Raw genomic sequence first — 17929 nt, 5'->3', positions numbered from 1 at the left:
TTCCGGGGTCAGTTTTCGTGGCTACTTTATATAATCAATTGTAAAAACTTTACGATATCTTTCCTTTCTTCTCTTTCTGTGCCCCCTGCGATTGCAGGTCACTGGTGATGTACTGGGAGGGGTATTGGGAAGGCTGCTCACTGACTGCTGGCTCTCCAGGAAGGTTATGACAGCACCAAGAGCCTCATTCTTAACTAACACTATTAGCAAACTGACACAATGCCTTAGGAATGAGGCTAACCCTGACATCAGAGCCGCAGATGAAAAAGGAAACATTAGTGGAGGTTTTTCTCCCACCAGTGCAAGAGAAGGAGAACATCAGATCCCTCCTGATGCTGGGAGAGACTTCCAAACCAAGGATGGACACAGATCACGGAACAAGCCAGTCCACATTTCCCATGGCAGTACCTCCAGCTTTTTCTTTAGCCTCCTGTGCTGCCAATATCCTCACCAGGCAATGACAAGCTGCTTCTTTGCCGTAACTTCAGACCGACCCTTTATGGTACAGAGAGAGAACTTCAAAGTAAGCCATGGGCAGGCCAGAACTCTTCCTCCAGTGAGGGGGCACAAAGGAGCTGTAGGGACTCAGCATTGTACCATATTTGAAATTATTAAGAAGAGAGAGCATCTAGATTGCTGCACATGGACTATTGGGGTTTGGGGTTTTTTAACAAAATTTAAAACCAATGTATCTGCTGTACTGTTACAAAACTGGAAATTATGTCTTTTGGAGAAAAGGCAAGATTATGTGTGGACTGTACTTACTGTGGGGAAGTACTTCCAGGAGAAGTTCACAGTTTTCTGTGAGGAAGTGATTTGCAAGTGTCAGTGCAACTCACCTTGCAACAGCCCCCCCCTTCATGTGTATTTCATTATTTGCCTCTGCCTATTTTCAATAAAAATGTTAATCTGGGCTTTGAACCTCTCTTTTTGTGAGATATCTTAGATACCACCACCATGGTGCAGGACAAGTCACCTTACAGCAATCTCAGTGTACAGCAGTTTAGAGGAAGATGTCACATGAGAGGTATTGTATGGTACAAACAGCATATGTCCAGCATCACAATGCTGGAAAACATGAAAAAGGATAAAAGAATAACAAAAAAAAAAAACAATTGAAGGAATCTCTACCCTTCCCTTTTTTGAGAACAGAGTAGGTGCTGGAGATGAGCAGTGAGCAACAGCATTGTGCTAAGTTCTTTTGAGTTTAGTGAGTGATCCTTCAAGCAAGCTTTAGGATACACCACTTTAAGAATATTAATCTACAAAATGAGTAATTTTAATAGTTTAGACAACCCTATTTGCATTAGTAACACAGTTAGTAATAAGACTAAAAAAAAAGAGGCAAAGAGAAAAAGCTTAGCATTCAATCTCTAGGCTTGATAGGAAGAAACAGAAATTACAGGCAACACAGTGCTTGAAAATAAATCCTGGTTGGCTGCCAAATGTATTTTTCAAAACAATGCCTAATTGCCTCAGGAAATACATTAATCAAAGGCTCCCAGAGGCCTAAGAACCATTTGCTCCAATCCACCAAGGCAGAGTACTGATAAAGACGTGAGTAATGTAAGGAGCTACATATGTCCTTGAGACAGAATATGTGTAAAACAGGGAAGGACACCTAACTAAAAGCTTTTAACCAAGTTCTTTTAGCAGCTTACTGACATCACTCTTAGGAGAGATCAAAGAAATAAAAATGCTATTCTGACCATGAAACCAGCAACAGACATCAGATAATTTAATTGAACCAGGCCGTCCAAACTGAGATATAGAAGGCAGCATCAAGAAGAGTATGTTTGTGGTGTGGCTCACATCATGGAGAGAGACAATCAGGCCAGTATGAAGAACTGATCAGTTTATGCAAGGGCTCTGGAGTGTTCTCCAAATATATATATATATATATATAAAATCCCAAATGTCCACGACCAAGGCAGATGAAGAGTGTGCTAAGAACTGAAGGAGAGTTTGACCCCTCAATGTGTACGTACGGCTTCCTCCTCTCAGCACATCAGTCTGGGGTCCTTGGATTCAGCTGGAGGCAGAGCTCACAGTGACAATCAGCCCAGTGCTGCAGAGAGGACACCCTGGGGAGGTTTGCTGGAGGTACAGTACCAAGCCCCTCAACCAACTTCTCATGCCCCACTGTCAGGCACACTCCTAACAGCACGTGGCCGAAACAGAAGGCACTCCTGCCTTACATGGTTTGCTCAGCAATCGCTTAAACCAGAACACATGTCCTAACTCTCCTCCTCATGCATTACATAAGCTTTCTATGGCTGAGGTGTAGTTGCTAAGCAGTAATTTTGCATGACTAAAAAAGAAACCCATGATTGCTAGGTTCACTAAATGTTTTTTCTCCTTATTGCGATATAATTATAGTTATAATAAAAACATTGCAGAACATTCATCAGCATGCAAAAATTAGGTCAGGAACAGAGCAAGTATATCATATATGCCTTTTAGAAGCCTTTTTTTCTTCCTTTGCCATTGGAGGGGGAAGGACAGGAAAAGTTTGGTATTGCATAAAATCATAATTAACAGGCTTTTCCATCCTGTCAGCTAACCTGACATTAACAGAAGTTCATGTTTCAAAAGGCAGCTCACTTCTCTCATCACAGAAGTCTCCTAAAGCCTCGCCAAAGGTTCCCTTCCTACAGCCTCAGCACACAGCACTTTCCCTCTGCTCTGCAGTCTGAAATGGGGACAGTGACACATCCCTCCAGTGGGGAGCTGGAGGCAGATGTGGCCCCATCCAGGGAAGGAGCCCTGCACCCAGACCAGGTCCATGGGGCACATATGCCGTGCAGAGCGGGTCTGGTGCACTGCTACATGCCAGGCTGCCATGCACTCTGTGGGCTCACAGGGAGGGAGCCCGGGACCAAGGCACTCTGTGCCAGCCTGCTGCCAGCTGGCACATCTTTTGCATGGAGTTGCAGAGGCCTGGCCCAGTCAACCTTTTGCTGAACCACTGGATTAATTCAGTGCTGGGATATTGCTGCAAAATTTCTTCCCTTTTTCTCTTTTCATCCTAAAGCTCCTAATTATGTCCCCAAACACTGTCCGACATAGCTTTTCCCCCTCCAATAGTTCTGATATTTAATTTTTTTAGACATATATTTTAACACTTATTCACTGCCTCCATAATTTTTAATAATTTTGCCTTTCTTTATCCTTGTTGAGGACTTGCTTTCCCTCATACTCTGTGCAAATTCCTTGACTGCTGCCAACTCGTGTGTCTTGCCAGTGCCCTTCATTTCTTCCTTAGAAGTCCAAGGAAGAAGCTTGCCTCAATTTAATCCCTTCTTTCTCATCTTTTTCACTGTGCCAACTGCCCTATGATAAGATGTTGCCAGTGAGTTTGTTCCTCCGCCCAGCCCCACCCTGAGCTGCCCACACCTATCCCTTGGCACTGGAGACAACACATATTTATTATGGAAATAAATTCCTTCGGAGAACAAATCAAATTAGTGATAGCCTTTGCTTCTTATGACCTAGATTATTTGTTGTATTGTCACTTAACCAATACAAATAGTAAAAATACCAGATTTCCATGTTTAATTAAAAAAATTGAATAAATAAAACTTAAATCATGTAATTGCCTATATGCCCATAGGAAATATATTCCTGATTAGCAAAAAGAAGTATCAAATTCACTGCAAAGACAACATTTATTTCTGTACTACCTGCTTTAATGATTACCCATCAGGAAAGATCAGTTTCATTCCAATGGTAACAAAAACAAGATTAAAATGGAGGCTTTGCCTACACACTTCATGAGAATAAAAAAATAGTCACTGGATATTGATTCCTGTGATTCCAAGTCAAGCAAGTACTTCATTGATTCTTGGGGTCCTCAATTCCACATTCCTGCCCCTAACATAGCACATGACCCACATACTTGAACCCAAGAGACATGCACTCTGTGGGGGCTGTTCTGTTCCACGTAGGGTGAGCAGGGAGGTTTAGCAAACAGTGCCAGCCTTCATTAGTTGAATATTGAGATTATTTGGTGTCAAACACATTCTGAAGCTTTATCATTACTTGGGATGCACTTTCCTTCATAGCCCATCAGAATGTGAGAGTCAGGGAAAATAAAGTGTGCTAATCACAGCAGGGACTGGCTGCCTGATCCCTGAGCTCCTGCACCTACTGCTCATAAGGGCAGGAATGTACAGGCTCCGAGGAGAAGTTACGTTTCTTTAGCTGGGTTTTTGGCGGGTGTTTTTGTTTACTTTTGGGTGTGGGGGGGTTGTGGACCATTTGCTTGCTTTAGTGTTTGGTTTGGTTCACCCTCCCAGCAGTGGGTTCCTATTTAGACTTTCTCCTTTAATGCAGGAATTTCCATTATTATAATCCCTTGTTAAACTCTGCTTGAAAGAAGTCATCTCCAGCAGATGGGTGCTTGGTAGTAGCTAATAAACCTTGTTTGCCCTGTGTGCATTGACTATCCGCAGAGAGAATCTGTGCTTACTCTTTTGGGTGTTTTCTCTCTGATCCAGCTTCGCACCTCTCAGTGGCCATCGCTACTTCTAAATACAGTTGAAAGCACCTGTAGCAAAGCAAGGGGAGCAGCTCTTACCATCAGCAGCACCTGCCTGCTGTTGCACTGAGATGGATACTTCACATCTGAAGAAGTGGTAATTATCTTAATTACTGCCATTTACTACATAGAATTTAGAAATGGAACTACAGCTACCTAGTTCAGGTTTGCTTGCACAGTGCTGGAGAACAGCAGATGCCTTTTGCTCAGATAAGCTGAGGCCAGACAGTGCCACCACACAGCTGGAGCTGCTGTGGCAGAGCCATGCCCTTCTCTGCCCCTGCCCTGTGTCAGCTACTGCTGAATGCTTTGGGAAGAAGATGCTTCTGCCACAGCTGGCTGTGATGGTACTGGCTGTCAGGACAAGCACATAACAGATAATGCAAACTTTGCAGTGCAACATGTGCCTGCAAAACCCCACCAGCATCATTTAAGAAAAAAAATCCTATCTCCTGATCACAGACCCAATGACATTAGAGTGCTGCCATGGCAAGGAACTGACAGCTGATTGCAGTGACAGGACATTGCAAAGGGTCAGCCACTGTGAGGCATCCTGAAGGGAAGGTAGGAGTGATGGAGGGTCTGAGGAGTGGGATACGCAGGACCATTAGGAAAAACGGGAGTGAGGAAATGCATCACATACTATCAAGGCAGCAGGGGGAGATACAGTATGTTGGCTTGGAACAAGGTAGCATGAATGTTTGGCTGCAGGAAAGTGCAAGGCAGATGTGGCTGAGAGGCATATGGGCCCCTTTTTGGGCTGTGGGGGGGAGGCAAGGCTATGGTTGGAGACATAAAGTCTTCTATCTGTGTCAGTTGACTGGGATAAATAAAGTGGTAATGTGCACTAATTAATACAGGAGTTGTAACAGCAAGTCACTTTTAGTACTACATAAGATTGGAAAAAAAAACCCCTGACACTTTAGATTCTCTCAAAATCTCCTCCACTCTGCCTCCCCAGCAGGCCTCAGCCCAGAGTAGCATTTCCCACATGCTTACCAGTGTACAGCTCCAGCTTCACCCTTTTCTTCCTGGGATCCTTCATTCCCCACATCCAGGGGACCTGCAGAAGAGCCCCCTTCTCTCCTTCCCTCTCCTAGCCAGGCATGCAGGAAGGGGAATGCAGGGAGACACTTTATTACTAACAGGAGGGAACACAGCTGGTTGTGATCTGCAGGGGATTATTCCTTGTCCTTCTCCTCCTCATCCAGATGATGTTTGCAGGGCAGGCTAAGTGTTTGCACCAGAGCTGAATGTTTGAAGTACAAAGCAAGTGTTCTGGGGTGTATCTGCATTTGAAATTTGGTGGTGTATCTCTCTACTCTGGGCAGCTACAATTGTGTAATTGTAAACTGCAATTCCAGTTCATATAGGTAATCATAACAATACATATAAAATATGAAGTAGTAGATGGTTTGACAATACTTTTTTGGTTTATTTAAGAGTTTTGAAGCCTTTTTGAAAGGCATCTTGGACAATGAAGAAAGGATTTTTCATCGCAGCAAGGAATTTGTGGGAACCTTAGCAAAGTGTCAGGCTCCAAAGTATTTAGATCAGAATGGTCTTGTCAAAACTGGTAAAAGTCTAACACTGCTTTAAAGTCAGAGGTTGTTCAGGGTTAAAGTGCCAATGTAAAAAATGAAACAAGTGGTATTTTTGAAATATGTTCATTAAGTAAAAATAAATAGCTTAATGTTAGAGTTCTAAAAGCAAAATTTAATAAATTAATATATGCATGCCAGATAAAAATACAAAATTACAATTGAAATAGCAATAATAGTAAAGGAACACTGTTCAGCATTGCAGATTTCACTGCAACCACCATAAACATAATTGAGAATTAAAGTAACATTTAAAGTACAACTTTGTTTCTGATAAAAACAAATTACTATACGATGAAAAAATGGAAAGAAACCCAAGAAGAAATCAGTCCCAAAAGTGGAAGAGAATAATATAAAATGTCAATAAATAGCCAGAGGCTCCATTTCACATAAGTTGGCCTTCTTTTTAGTATCAGAAACCAATTACATAGAACAAAAAAGCAAATTCACAACAGGTTTACACGGAGAAACATGCTGAATTACAATCACAAACTATCCAGAACAAAGATGCTGCACCAGTTCAGTTGTTTTCTTCATGGAATGAGTCTCACCAGAACAGGGAGAACAGGGAGCAAATCATGCAATAGCTTTAGGCTTTTTGTTTTTTATTTTACCATGATAAACACCCATGATTACTAGTACTGGAAAGTATGTGTTAACCTTTTTCAACATCAGCTGAATGGCACTACAGAAACGACAAAGAGTTCCTTCATTTTTATCCTGAATACACCAAAAGCTCTAGCAAATATGGAATTCAGTGACAAGAGCCATTAAATGACTTTAAAATATTCCTTCATCCATAGAACACTGTTGCTTCCTTTTTTATTACAAAACCCCCAAAATATTCAAAATAAAATGTCTTCATTTTTTATAAGCATCTCCACCACAAGTCTCTGATAACGGATGTCGTTCAATGCTGCCATCGCATCCAGCTCTGGCGCTCTCATAAGAGTTGGTCCAAAAACTATGCCCAGGTTCTCCGCACTCATCAAATTTTCCTTTTCATGGAGTGTTACTCTGTAAAAAAAAAAAAAAGATAGCGATTTTCACATTTCTTTTGTGCCAAACTATGCCTATATACACTTGAAAACCAAGAAAACTGGACAGAAATGTGCGCCTTTTCCCACGGAAAGGAATATGTGCCCTTCCCCAAGGAGACACCGCCATTTCCAGCAGGTCACATGGGAGTGTCAGGTGAAACACTCAGAACTGAGTGAATGCAAATGCTGTGTGGGTTTGTGGTGAGTCAGTGTCTCATGTCCTCCTGCCATGCACACAGACTGTGCTCACTTGCATTGCATGAACAAATCCTTTGGTATACAAAAAATAAAACCTCAAGGTTTTTCTTCCATTTTTCCTTTTCTGCCTTAACTTTTATTTAAAGAGTCGGATGATATTACCAAGCTGCTGTGTCGCCAGTCTGTAAATACTCCAAATAAAGAAGCTGTGTCTGATTACCTGAATTCAGCAGCAAGACAACAGCTCACAGCTTCTTTTAGCAAAGTTTATAAAAAGACTGAATTTTCTCACCCTTCTGCCTTATCATTCACCTACACCAGAAATATGATGCGCAAAAGGAACTTGCTAAATAGAGCAGCAACAGCTACTCTTGAACAGGGTGAGGAAAAATTTACTTCACACTTCACAAGCTGTAAGGTGTGTTTTTTTGTTCCCATGTCTCTCATCCCTGTGTCCATTCTAAAACACTTGTTAGAAATGTCATTGAAATAAATGGACAAATCAGGCAGAAACGCAGTAGCTGAATTTTGCCTAAAGCACTCAGCAGAGTCAACATATTCCTACTTGCAGAAGAACTACAAAAATAAAAAAGCAGAAGACAGCTTAAAATAAAGTATTTTTCTAAGGAAAAGGAATGATTCTAATATACTGATAATAAGTTCATGTTACTCGAGAAACTAAAATGGATACTCTAACATGCCACATCAATTTTTTTCCCCCTGCTTTCCTGAATGAAATAGAACCTGTGCCGTTGCACTGGATATTCATCTGTCAGACTCTCTTTAACAATTTTTCAGCCTGCTAACCAACTTCAATCATGTCTTGGGGAGCAGGAGAAACCTCACACAGAACTTATGCTCCTACAGTTTTGAGAAGGCGGCAGGTAGAACAAGAGGCTCCACAGTGCTGAGGCAGAGCTCACTGGACACGTGGCTGGAGGTCCAATTAACACTTTGCCTAATCAGCTCAAGCCTAGTGCATGACATGCTTTTTTAGGGTGTCAGGAATCACAAGGGTAGATGAGATTTAGCAGAAAAAGACACCAGTCTATAACCATTAAGCTGTATTTGTCCCTTGACCAGGGAGTGACTTATCACTTCCAGAGGTACAAATGGCTTTTTTACTGTAAATATTCACTGTAACCTTAAATATAGAACGAATTTGTTAGGCAGATGACTTTTGTGTTTCAACACCGTGGAGTTTTTTTACTTATTTCCTTCAAGTACTTTAAGACAGGTAAACCTCCGTGTATGAGTATTTGCTGACGTGCACACTACCACTCCCTGCCACAGTCCCTCTCAAGGATTTGGTGGGCCTTGACCAGACTTTTCTGGAGGTGCTAACATGGACTGATTGCTAAAAATGAGTTTGGCTTAGAGTTCTTTCCAGCTATTCCACCAACCTCTTCAGATGTGCCATGAGATACCGTAATGTTTCACAGTGTGCAGGCGGCAGCAGCTTCAATGCCTCATGGAGAATTTCCAGCTGTTCATCCGGATCGGTGGTTTCTGAAACACAGATGCTCAACTGTCACCACATGTACAGCCAGAATTCACACACAGAAAGGCAACAACTGGTTGCCTGCACAGAAGACAGGGTCTCACAGCTCTGCTGGATTACTCATAGCAGAGGATTTGCCTGCCCAAAATGGTGCTCAGAGCACCATCAGGATGTGACTAGTTTTGGACAAAGAAAACTCCCCAAAGCAAACTGCACTCCACTGAAAGATTCCCTGCAGCCTACTAAAAAAATTCCTCCAGCAATCCTTGCTGACTGGACTAGTTTTGGACAAATAATCTACAGGTGCAACTCTGGGAGAGCACAAGGTACTTTGCCATCTGTGCCTTTGGCTGTCTCCATACTACTTGGAAAGAACTTTCTCCAGAGGAGCAGTAAGGCCAGCATCCAGCCCTTGTCTTCTACCCACAGCTACTTCACACCTTTCCAGGTGTGGCTGGTGTGACTACTACATTGCAGAGATGCTTCAGGCAGCCAGGATGTTTGGGAGAGATGTTCCAGCTGGGCTTACTGCTGTGCTTGCAGACCCACTTTCTGCAAGGCCGGCCCCAAAGGTGGCCTTAGGATGAGTGCTTATCAGGTTATGAAAACACTCAAAATGGACAACTCCAGAAACAATGACATCTTATTTCTAAACATCTCCATAAATCACCTTCTTTTTGGCAACATACACCCAACAGACTTTAAATAACACTGTCAAGTACCAGGGATTCATGCAAGGCGCACAAGTGATGTAATCCATGTGTGATTAAAAGGAAGCATTCCTGGTGACAAAGGCAAAGAAAAATGTAACCACGATCACGTAGCATCACACAGTCAGATCGTAATGTGCAGTGCATATCTACTCCTGCAATCCTTACTAAATAGGGCATGCAGGGTAAGAGCTGATGGAACAGCTATTAAATTAATAGGACAGTACAGCACAAAAAGGAGAAGAAAAGGAGAATGAAAAGCAGGAGCAAAATGTGTTATACTTACTTGCAGACTCTATAAACTTTGGGTAGGCATCATACGTGATGAGTGGAATTGGCAAATCCCTGAAGTACAGTTTAAGTGCACCAGTGATAATATTGATATCTTCATACATATTCACAGAAATATCAGCTTTTTCTCCATCTGTGTGGAGAAAGCACTGACATTAAACCCTTGGAAATGTAAACAGATGTAAACAGCATTCAAAAGAAAAATAATAACTTGGTTAAGCAAACATTATTGAAACAGACACGACTACAGATTTTGGTTTTTATAAGTATTAACAGAGTTAACTGGATTGTGAATTTCATCATTTCCGGGTGAAAACCTCAAGCATTTTATAAAGAAACATGTCCTTTCTTTGTTTCAGATAATTACTAGAAAATACAGTTTGTTGTATTTTTTCTACAAACTTGCCTGCCTGATCTAGCAGTATTTGTCTTGTATTAATGTGTGGACATTTAGCCATTTCTGAACACACTGTGTTGCCAAACAACACATTTGTCAGCACTGAATGAAAAATCAGGGGAGTCTGGGGAAAAAAGCAAAAGACGGAAAACCAACTTTGTCCACAGCCCCCCATTTTTATAGGAAAAACATGTGTCCACCATTTAGCTACAACATACTACCTACTCTGGACTGCAGCGGATACAGATCTAGAACTTGGCTTCCCCAGCACATCCCCACCCTGCTAACGCTGCAGAGGAGACAGATGTTGTCTGAATAGGTCCAGTTCTCCAGAGTAACAGGAAAGAGAGTTTCCAGTACAGATTTTGGCCTCGATTTCTATTGGGATAGGGGGACTGCAGCTGGAAAGCTTTTAATGTTCCCACTGCCTTTTCTCAGAGAGAAGAGTTTGTTCTCACTGACCTCCTTTTAGTCTGTAATAATTCAAACTTTGTTTGCACTATTGCATTCATCTTATTATTTTGGAGCTTTCATCCAGAAAGATGGATTTAAGTTGCACAGCCCTCTTAAGGCACTTCACCACTTACCCTCTATCCCTCCCCCACCCCTCTGAGCGTAGTTTTACTTGCAAACTAGGGCAGTAGTTCAGAAAGCTTTGTCCTTTCCTACACACATGGTTACTGGAGCACAGATACTGATGGAAGGAGAAAAGTAGATTTTTTGTAATAAAGGCCACAGTGAAGCTGATATGCCTTTCTGACGGGGAGTCTCCCCTCCTGCCAGCACAGCTGTCGGACTCCTTCAGACCATTGATGCAGTGGAGCATGAGACACAGGCTGTGTATATTTAATACATCAGCACAAAGTTCCAGCATGCAGGAAAGGCTGTACCTCTGTCAAATGCCATTTTGACATCTTCGATAAGATCGCTAAATCCCGAGACTCTGTATAGTCCTTCGGAATTAAGACCTGCAATGAACATTTTAACAAGATTAAAATTAGTCTTAGTTTTACAGTTTCCTTCTACCCAGGTTCTTGCCAGGTTTTTCATTTAAGGCAGAAAAAGCAGGCATGTTTTAAAAGCCTTATCAGGTTTTTCCTCTAGAATGAAACCTTATCCTGGGTTTTTAACCCTGACCCTTGCAGTAGCTGTCTTGTTATAGCAGCACTAAATTATGTTTACGCAAATGATTTCAGAGCTGAAGAAACATATTAAACCAATTACAACCGATTTAAAAATAACTGAGATTAACATACTTGATGATTGGTCATTATTTCAGAATGAAAACAAATATGCTAATTCTAGAAAAGGACACTCGTGGATATGGGGGATGAGCAAGAGGGAACACAACAATACTAACTGCCTTTGTTTTACCACATTCACTTAATTTTTTAAATAAATATATTACTGGAAAGTTAGGTGCCAATATATAACTATGAAGCAGTAACTGTCTATTAAGCAATTTCTAGCAGAATCTATAAAAATTATAAATGGGTATGAACCATGAAATAATGCAAAGTATAATATTAGCTGTGCAGGGTAATTGGCAGTCATAAAATGTCTTGTGCAAATCTGTTTTGAACAATCATACATTCAGCAGAAACCCAGATGACCCAGATCAATCTAAATGGATTATCAGCAAAGCAACAGAAGTCCATTAACGATGCCTTACCTCTAGATTCAATTTCCCTAATGCACATGTCTACTACCATTGGTCTCTTAGTGAAGTGTGCTTTTACTAGTGTGGTAAGGTCACAGCTGTACACTTTTTTGACATGCTTCAGGTCTGGCTTGCAGTCATTTGGGACCATCTTGGAACACTGCTTGTGCACATTTAAACCACAATCTGAGGGAAAAAAAGAAAATATGATTAGGCTGGTGTTCGGTAAAAATGTATCCCAAGGTCAGGACTGTGGAGTATGAATGGCTCCTGCAGGGTCTGACCTCAGCTCACAACTGTTGAGGGCCCTTAACCATCAAATGCGTGAGGTAGGGATAGCCCTGAAGTAAGAAGGATTTCCTACCTGAGACGTTTTTCTACCCCTAGAAGGTCTAACACAAAGTGACAAACTTTCCATATGGTTTTTCGAATCAGGAGCTAGGGGTCCCCACAACTATTACATACATCACTGTCATGACACAGACTCTCTTCCCAAGTTACTGGGGATTTCCTAACACTTCCATTTTCAATGTAGTCCTGGACTCTAACACTTTAGACATCTCCTGGGGAAGATGAAGGTAGGGAGTGGGTTACAATCAGGCTACAACCTCTCTGCAGTGTGTGATGGCAAGGCAATGCCAAGACCTGAACTCCTTCAGGGACCCCTATGCTCTGGCCAGGTATGGCAGCCCTCACCTGTTCCCCTGTTTGGAGGGGAGCTGTAAAATAGACATGGGGGTCACCACGCTGGTTGGTGACTTCTTGCTACCAAGCAGTTGACCAAGGGTTTTGCTAAGTTAAAGTGGCTGGAATTTTGATGCCATTTCAGAGAGTGTTCAGAAACACAGTATTGTAAGGCACCAAAATGATTCTTTTAACTTCAAAATTACTTAGGAATATTTTTTTTTAACAAAAACAAATAACTCCACAGTTTTATTGTAAACATATGGAGAATGAGAATTAGTTTAAGTGAAGCTGAATTGAGATCAGGGTATAGGAAAATATTTTTCTGCCTAAAACCCACCAAGAACATAATGTTCAGAGTTTGGGAAGGAAAAATCTAGGAAAACACCACCAATTACACAGTGAAGATGGGAAGACCAATATAGCACCCCTGAAGCTAAGCCCACACTGAGATCAGCACCATGAGGGAGCAGACCTAAGGCACTGGCCCTGTGTGACTCTGTTTTCACTGCCATCTCTCCTCTTCTGCAATGCAGACTCATAGGTGCTTGCGAGGAAACAGCACCTGGCAAGAATGGCAGCACATCGCAGTCAGGGTGGTTCGCATGCTCTGCTGGGCACTGCATACACACCAGGACTCCAGTGCTGCAAGCATTTCTGTACCTCACTGCACTGCCATCTGGATAGCCCTGGATTTCTGTAGGATTAAGTGACCTAGGAGCTTGAAGGATCAATGCCTTGATGAGAATCTGTACTTTCTTCTCCCACTGCAGTACTGGGTATCTATTGAGATTCTGTTAGTATTTTATTCCTGCTGATTTTACCAGTATTTGTATTTTCATTAAAGCTTCAGATTATTTGACTTCGTTCTTTCCAACACAGTAAACCCTAGAGTTCATGGCTGACTTTAATTTCCACTAAGTCTGCTGCAGCCTGCTGCTAAAAGCACTTTGTTTACTTAAAAGGCCTGTAAAGCAACAAGATTTGTCACTTAGGAACCTCTGGTTGCAATTAAAGTTCAGTGTGTCACCTTCAATCAGTCAAAACTTGCACAGATCCTGATCCAGATGAAATGGCTGATTAGAATTCTCTTTAGGTATTTCTGTGCAGGAGCGACTCCCTTCCTTGTGAGGAGCAGGTAATGCACACACAGGGAACTGAGAACACTGAATTTCCCTCCTGGTTGTGATTCTGTGCTGCAACCCCCTCCGTGGGCAAAACCATACAACCCAATATGCTGTTACTCACGGGGGTACCTTGGGGCCCACCCTGGGCAGCCTTGGTGGCTTGCCCTGACCCACAGCCCTATTCTGGGCTCACTTCAGCTGCTACACATCCCAGTGGGCTGCCTGGGAGCCCTGGGCAGGGGCAGGCTCCACTGATGCCCCTCCAGGTATGGAGAAGTGCAGTTTGGTCACTTGAGTTCCTTCAGTGTTTCCTAAGTCATCTCATTGGTGACACAGCAGAAACAGTAACAGTCTTGCTTTCACCTGAGCACTTATTTAAATCCCACATTTAATCAAGCACTCTAAGACCCCAAACTGGAAGGTGTGTGACCACACGCCCAGCATCTCCCTACCTCTGGTTCCTGGGCATGGAACGAAACTCTGAGCACCCCAGCCAGCGCAGGCAAGGGGAGCCCCACCTACACTTTAAATATCTATGCCCTGTGCTACATTTTGCCTGAACTTTGAAAAACCAGGTCTCTCTGTGCTTTAAATAGGGAACCTACATTCATTGGAAACTTGTGACCTGAGCCCTTTAGTGTGTCACTACTTCAGCCGTAACATGGCAAGGAGAAGCTGTTCTTGTCTCCTCTGGGTCTTGTAGAAACAAATTCATTAGATGTTTGCTGAAATGCGGAGGAAAAATTACTTGTCTTCGGTGTAAGGTTTGAATACCGTGTCATTACTAAGATCAGCACTTTTAAAAATACTGAATAAGTGTTATTAAAGCAGTCTGCTTTCAAAATATAGATGAAATTGCAGAGTAAAAATAATGAGTAGTCAAATAATTAGAGGCAACATCTTAACACACACACAAAGGAAGCAATCTGAGACCACATAGGAAATCTTAATTCTTGACTTCCTTTACTTTGAAACCTTAACTTTTCAGTAACAGTATTTACAAATGCAAATATAATTATTGTACACAGAATTCCTAAAATTGCTGCAAAAAGCACCTTTTCCAAAATGCATGAACTTCTCTAGTATGTCGGGCAAAAATGATGTCTACAAGACTGGAATGGCGGCACCACGCTCATGAGGACTCATGAACGGTTCTGTGAGTGCAAATTAGCTGCTTCACACAGACAGCAATACAGCTCAGAGCTATGTTTCTGGGAATCCAAGGATAATTAAGAATAAAATATACAAAAAAAGAGAAAAAAACATACTCCCAAGTATCTTACACTTGACTTAAACCAATTATGGCCTTGACTGAGATGATCCTAATTATATTTATATACAAGAAAATTTCAATTCATTAAAATATCTAACTTACGGACATGTTTTCAGTGTGAAAACCTTGCTTCTGACAATAATTGTGTTATTGCTAATCCCATAGATTCAGACGGGCTTTTGATCTGACCTCATTAATACCAGAATAATAATTACAAATGCAGAAGTCAACTTTTCTCCTCTCTCTTTTGTTCTTCCTTTGCATTTGATTAGATTTTATGTACCACCCCATTGCTTAAGGGCTTCCCAACACTCCCGAGAAACATTTAAAACCTAGAAATATTTCAGATACTTAATGTTTAGAAAATGTGTGAACGTTATGTTCAATATTTTTGGGCTATGTGGTGTCCTTCTAATAACCAAGGCTTTTTGCCTCTTATGTAAGCGTAGGAAACCATCTTACTTTAGCAATTCCACATCAGTAAATACTTCTATGAAATTTCAGTTAATTTGCATCAAAAAGTTGTATTTTTCCCAATAAAGCAGCTGAAACTCACCAATGCCATGCTTCCTACAAAGTGGGCCTCTATCTGCAACTAACAATACTTCATGAAAGGCAGAACATCCATGTCTTGGTCACTAGTCCCTGGTTCAGTTGATAACTAAGCATAATGTCTTGCTAACTCCAGCAAGGTAAAAAGCTATGGCAGGAGGTCAGTCCTACCCTCCACAGAGCACTGGGAATTTGCTAATTTTGTACTTAACTATACTCTGCTTACCTGTTAGTACTAAAAGACAGGAATTATGCTGCAAATTGAATATTATTAGATAAAAAATGTCCTCTGTTCTCACTGCAGATGCATTGAAAACTTCAAACCCCATTATTTTAGAACCAACCAGGAAGGAACAAGAAAGCCAAGTTCTGAATTCCTCTGCGTGCTGCGGCATGGTGATGTCTTGTTCACACATGAGCTTCATGATCTGGCTGAGTTCATTAAGACCAAAAGGATTAATTTAATTTCAAACTGAGGGTCTATTTAATTTTCATTATGTCAAAACAAATCCAGAATAGCCAAATTGGTGTTAGCAGCTTTACTCCGGATCTAAAGTAACCACGAACCTTATCCCTTTCTTACAGAATTTCATCAGCACTTAAGAGCTGGCTGGGTATATAACTTGGTGAGGAGCTACAGAAAAATCCCCCTAAAGCATTGTATCTGCTGATATATATATATCTGCTATAATAATATAGGACAGATGTAAAAGATGCAGTCATGAGCTCTTGCAAGTCAATAGTAAAACTTCTTTGGTTAATTAGAATTTCACCTCATACAGAGATAATTTCTCAGAACTGGAATTGTAAGTCACTCTTACTATTGCTTTTTTACAGTGCTATGAAAGTGTGGCCAACTTTCAAATACACCACATGTGATCAAACCCAGTGCAGTCATAAATTCAAGAGCTCATAGGAAGTTTGGAAATTTAAGGGGGGTGGGGAGAAAGTAATTTTAGATGACAGGTTTAGAAGTCTGTGCTAAGCTGCCCTGGCTTTAATAGCATATTGATCTAGGAGTTCAGGTGGGCTGTGACATTACTTCTAGGAGAGGTACTAAATTTACAACCAGCCTAACAATAGTTTCCTATGATGCCTAGGAAAAGGTTTGCTAATGTTTTAGAAACAGCTAATACTGATGTTAGTCCACTGGGCTGAAAGAACAAATAACACGTTCATATTAATGCCTGAGCAGAGCCAAAAGATATATGTAGGTAAATACTGCCCCATGAGCACACAATATAAATATTTGCAGAGACTAAAAAATACTTAGCTGTCACCTTTTGTTGTACTATTTGATTTGACTTCTGTCAGTTTTAGATTTCCTTTGGTTTATGATTTACTGGCTAACATGGCTGCTGATCATGCTCCATTGGAATGATACCTTACACTACATACATCACTCTAATTATATTTCTGAATTATCCCAAAGAAAATCGATGCATTCTATCACAGCTGAAGAGCAGCTTTAAGAGCTAACAGGTAGATTTACATCATCCACAAAAAGTTCTAAAAGACTCTTCAGAGGTTTATGGTAAGTGCAGGAGAGTGGGAAGCGTGGAGCTGGAGTGCTGGCATCGTGTCTTGCCTTGGGCTGGTCCACTGCAGTACCCACCAGACAGGTAACACCCTTACATTTGGTGAGCTGACACATGAAGATGATGGGCTGTACGCAAGCACAGAGTATTGGCATCGTTACTTTTGCAAGGGTGAACAGGTTAGAAATGAATTTGCTCTCATACATCACTCATGAGCTAGTAGCTTTTCTTTAATAATTTAAGGCTCTTCTCTGTAGCAGAGTAAGCAATGTTTTTGTGGGATGCAGAGTATTCGAACAAGCAAGTGATCGCAGCAACCCCACTGGCCCCACGTGCTGCACTTTGTGCTTCCAAGCAGAATGCAGCAGGGTGCTGTGAAGGTCTGCCCTCTTCCTCCTCCTTGGCAGAGTTGTTGCAACCTGGGTGGCCACACTAGAGCTGCCACACTGCCTCAAATATGTGTTATTTGTTAATGTATGATGCACATCTGGAAGCAACCTTGGTCCCACCAGTCTTAAGCCACTTCATTAAGCAGCCCCATGGCAAAAATTGCTCCCTAAAACCTGCTTTCATCCACACTGCTATATCATGCACTACAGGGCACATTATTCTAAGAACAGAATTTCTAGAAGGGAGCTAGTTACTTGGCAACAAAATTACCTAAAACTACAGAAAAATCAGATCTTATGAAAAATGAAAAAAGCCCATCAAACCAGCCAATTCCCCCTTATCTCAAATCAAAATAATACATAATATCTGTGCTTCCAAAAGCTGGACATGTTTGGTGGCAGTGGTTTGATTTTATGGAAGTCTTGAA

The 17929-nt window shown here is 41.5% G+C and overlaps 1 protein-coding gene across 2 annotated transcripts in view; it reads right to left on the bottom strand.

Annotated features, from left to right (window-relative positions):
* Positions 1–6235: 6235 nt before the first annotated feature.
* CHN1 (chimerin 1) overlaps positions 6236–17929 on the bottom strand; it is a 99498-nt gene continuing 87804 nt past the window's right edge. The window contains exons 9-13 of one of the 2 annotated variants that reach the window (XM_027678510.1): positions 11951–12124; positions 11169–11246; positions 9877–10014; positions 8783–8888; positions 6236–7158 (exon numbers count right to left, since the gene is read on the bottom strand). In XM_027678510.1, the coding sequence (XP_027534311.1) occupies positions 6987–7158; positions 8783–8888; positions 9877–10014; positions 11169–11246; positions 11951–12124 (668 nt within the window). In that variant the 3' untranslated portion in view covers positions 6236–6986. The remainder of the gene's footprint in view (positions 7159–8782; positions 8889–9876; positions 10015–11168; positions 11247–11950; positions 12125–17929) is intronic. The other variant, XM_027678511.1, reaches the window with a different exon arrangement.

The sequence above is a fragment of the Neopelma chrysocephalum genome, unplaced genomic scaffold (assembly GCF_003984885.1).
Source record: "Neopelma chrysocephalum unplaced genomic scaffold, ASM398488v2 Primary Assembly neopelma1_44, whole genome shotgun sequence".
NCBI lineage: Eukaryota > Metazoa > Chordata > Aves > Passeriformes > Pipridae > Neopelma > Neopelma chrysocephalum.
This window is presented reverse-complemented; position numbering and strand designations above follow the sequence as displayed.